Here is a 4199-nt window from a genome sequence, read left to right on the forward strand (position 1 = left end):
CTACAAAAAATTCACATTGATTTTATGAGGCCTAAATGTGTCAACAAATTTGCAGGTAATTTCGAGATATATCCAAATATATCATATCCAAATTAAAACTTCATCTACCCGAAACGGAATACCCAAAATGCAATACAAGTTGGGTATAAGTTTTATCTAAAAAAGAAATTTTTAACTACCCAACCCATACTATCCGAATACGGATCAACACCTCTAGATCCAAGCATAAGTACAAGCAAATGTTAACCTTTTTAATGGCTAACTAAAATATGAAAAGCAAAAGAAATAAGTATAAAAGAAGAAGAAGAATAATTAAAAGTTATGGGGCTAATTTGAACCTAAAGAACTTACGGGGCCCACATGGAGCGTATTTGATCAACTGACAACCATCCGTCCGCTCCTCCGGTTTCACTCGCCTGTTGCCGCCCTTTTCCATTTTCAAAAACTTCATCTTTCTTTTCATTATTTGAACTCCAAAAATTCAAAATTAGACACCCACCCTCAAAACTCAAAAGGAATTACATCATTATCATCTCTGTTGAATTCAGATTTCAAGCATTTATTTTCGAAAAAAATGGATCCCCATCCTACACCTTTTCCTGGTACCATGATCTTGTTCTTATCTTGATGAATTTTAGATTTTTTTTTTTACAGTTCCATTGGTGATTAACCCTTGATTTCTCCATTTCTTCGATTGTTCAACACAGGAAACAAAACCCAATCAGTGAAATCAAAGTACAAAAAGATCTCTGAAGCACCAAAACAGAAAACCAAAGAAGCACCTCCTCCAAGGTGATAAGATAGAACTCGTGTAGTCGTGTATCTAATTTTCGCTCTTAGGTGTTCTATCCCGAATCAACAAATCTGTTTGTGTAATTTCAGGCACCGGAGAACATTTGGTACGATAAGGAATCCCAATGTCCCAGAAAAGCCAGTTTCCGAAAAACCGAAAGCAAAACCTTCGAATCAGATCTCTTTAAAACCACCGGAGATTGCACCAGTACCAAAAGCAGAACCGGCATTGAAACCCCCTCAAAACGGGAGCAACGACAGAGCAGCGGTGGCGAAGAAGAAGAAGAGCGTCGTTTTCTCTGAAAAAGTTGAGGGATCTGCGACGAAAAACTCTCCCGCTAGAGAAGTTGACGGGGTGGTCAAAACTCCGGTGAGACCACCGTTTTCAACAAAACCTGTTAGAATTCCGGGGACACCGTATCTCAGTGCTGAAAAATGTAGCAGTTGCCGGTTTGATAGGCTGGAGACGGCGTCGTATTGGCTCGGTCAGATCAAATCGTCGGAGTTCGTCGGCAAGCATTTTGTCTCCGCCGCTTTCTTCCGGCTTGCTAATGATTGCAATGCAGAGGTTTTTTTTTTTTTTTTTATTAAACTCTTCGTTTGTGTTCGACTGTTTTCACTTATACATAATATTTTTAATCTTTAAACGCTTCTCTTATCTACTTTTTTTCTTATAATTTTTTATAGCCTACTCGAAATCTTCAAACAGAGCTAAAGAAATATTTAGGTCGCCATCAGTACTTATCTACCAGGACTGAATGGAAAGATGTGTCTCGTGTATATGGACTAATGGGAGAAGGGTGTGCAACTAAAAGCAAAGAAGACAATGTGAACTTTGATTATGTAGTGACGACTACACAAAGTGGTTCCAAGTGTGTTCAAGAACAAATAGAGAATGAGAATGATGAGGTGAAAGAAATATACGAAGGAGGTTAGTTTTAAGTAATTAAATGTGTTTTTCTAGGGTGATTATGAAAGTGTGTTATTAGATTTGATGTGTGGTTATTTTAGTTTGTATTGATGTGTGATTATTTTATTTTTCATTGTGAAAATTTGAGTTGTCTTTTGTGACATGTATACTTTTAATTACATAAGGTTTGCTATTGGAGTTTCGGAGTATTGATATTAGAATCCTTCTTAATAAATAAAAGTTTTTTTTGTCACATGTCAATCTCTCATGAATTGACACTTGTCATTTTGTGGTATTTTTAAAATAAATATTATCTATTTGTCAATTTTTGGTTTGTTTTAATTTTAAAATTTAAATTATATACTTATATATATAAAATACTAGGTTATAACCCGTGGAAACTATGGTTGATATGTTTAAACTTATTATATTTGATAAAAATAATAAATGTCAAAAAAAAAATAGCATATCTCAAATTGAAAGCATTATAAAAGATAATAAAAATAACATTATTGTCTGATCTTATAGACGATCAAATAAATCTTGAAATATCATGTAAATCATTGAACATAACACGGCTCCATCGATAGCCATTAGTCTTTGCAAGATGGCTAAAGCTCTAAATGTCACACAATCATGAAACAAACTATGCCACCATTTCAACATCTATGGACTTTTCAATGTGGTTATAACCGTGAGTTGCTGGAAAGTCCACCAAGACTCATACTAAACCCAACGATGTAGATGTAAAATTGTAAAAGTCGAATATAGTGTTTTGTATAGTTTAGCATTTTATGTTATTTTACTAAGTCATCTTTATGCGAAGTTAAATGTCTAGACTTAGTATATTTTTTGTACACTCATGTTCCCTATAAATAGGGACTGAGGTTAGAAGTAGAAAGAGACTTTTTGATAACAAATATCTCTTTTCTGCTTATGTTGTAATCAGTATTTATTAATATGAGATCTGATTAATATTTACTCTTCGTGTTCTAAATCTTCAATTACTAAAATCAAACTTTGCTTTCTAAAATCTCGATAACAGTTCTCTTCAATTGGTATCAGAGCTGGATTCAAACTGCTTCGATCTGATTTTTCGTGTTAGAATCATTTGCTTTTTGAGTTGCAACTTTACTCAAAATTTTCCGCGTATTTTGGTTTTGAAAATCACATTTGATCTTCAGATTTGAATTGATTCTGTCTTTGAATTGTTAAGTCGAGTAATCGATTAGTGATTTGTGATCAATTCAATTGATCAAATTCTCTATTTCATCAAGTTTTTCAAGCTTTCTGAAAATTTTTGTGTTCATCAATGGCGAACTTCAACATGAATACAATGACTTCCTTCTCTCACTTGCTTGGTTCTTCAACCAAAATTCCGATGTTAATTCCAGAATACTATGATCAGTGGGCTGATAGAATGGAAGATTACTTAAATGAAATTGATGAAGAACTTTGGAATTGTATCAATGGAAGAGTGCAAGCTCCTGTTAATGTTCAACCAATTGGTTCATCTACTACATCTACTGAAGTTGCTGATCAAGAAAAACGGTTGAAGAATAATGAAAAGAGGTGCATGAGGGAACTAAGAGGTGCTCTACTCCTGTGGTTTACAATTACATCCGTAGTTGTAAAACAGCCAAGGAGATCTGGAACACTCTAAAAGAGAAGTATCAAGGTAGCGAAAAGACGAAGATCAACTCTGTGAAGCAATGTCTAGTTGAACTGAAAGAATTCAGACAAAAGGATGCAGAAACTCTTGAAAATTACTATGATCGTCTGAATGAGCTTATGTTTCGCTGTAATAGGTATGGAATCACTAGGTCTCTCATGGAGTTCAATTTAACTTTCATTATGGGTCTTCACAAGGAATGGCGAAGTGTGAGCATGATGATTAAGAATCAACAGAGTTTTGATACAACTAAATTGAATGATCTCTACAATCAACTAAAAACACATGAATGTGAGGTTTCAGAAATGTATGAAGAATCAAAACAAAGTATTGGAGGTCCTTTGGCTCTTGTTTCAAAGGTATCAGAAACTGATGTTAATGAAAAAGATGGTTCAGATGATGAAGGATTTTTGATGAACTCTGATTATGAAGCTATGGCATTCTATTCAAACAACAGAGTTAAGAAGTTTTTCAAAAAGCCTTTTAATCCAAAAGGAAAGGCTAGTGATGTGAAGAATGCAGTCACAAGAACTGGAGGGGAGGAGAGGAAGAAATTGGAGAAAGCTGATGAGAAACAAAAAGATGCGAAAGAAGAGAAGAAGCTGAAAGGTGATTCAGGAATTTACTGTCACTACTGCAATGGTGCGAATCATTTTGCAGCTGATTGCATGTTGCGAAAGAAAGAAGAGAAGAAGGAAAAAGTTAAAGATGAAGCATACTACTCTGAAAAGATTGAAGAGATACGTGCTAAGACCAAAGGAGTGTCTTTGGTTGTGAAAGGTGAAACTGACAATGAAGAAAGTGGTACGTATCAGATCTGGTCTT

The 4199-nt window shown here is 34.6% G+C and overlaps 1 protein-coding gene across 1 annotated transcript; it reads left to right on the forward strand.

The window, feature by feature from the left end:
* The first annotated feature begins 395 nt into the window (after positions 1 to 395).
* LOC145087943 (uncharacterized) lies at positions 396 to 1955 on the forward strand. Its single transcript, XM_079026089.1, has 4 exons — positions 396 to 602; positions 708 to 792; positions 883 to 1360; positions 1480 to 1955. Exons 1-4 carry the CDS (start codon positions 575 to 577, stop codon positions 1726 to 1728), a joined length of 840 nt encoding a protein of 279 aa, XP_078882215.1. The 5' UTR covers positions 396 to 574; the 3' UTR covers positions 1729 to 1955.
* The last annotated feature ends 2244 nt before the right edge of the window (positions 1956 to 4199 follow it).

This window comes from Lactuca serriola, chromosome 2, assembly GCF_051521515.1.
Source record: "Lactuca serriola cultivar US96UC23 chromosome 2, Lser_US96UC23_V15, whole genome shotgun sequence".
Lineage (NCBI taxonomy): Eukaryota > Viridiplantae > Streptophyta > Magnoliopsida > Asterales > Asteraceae > Lactuca > Lactuca serriola.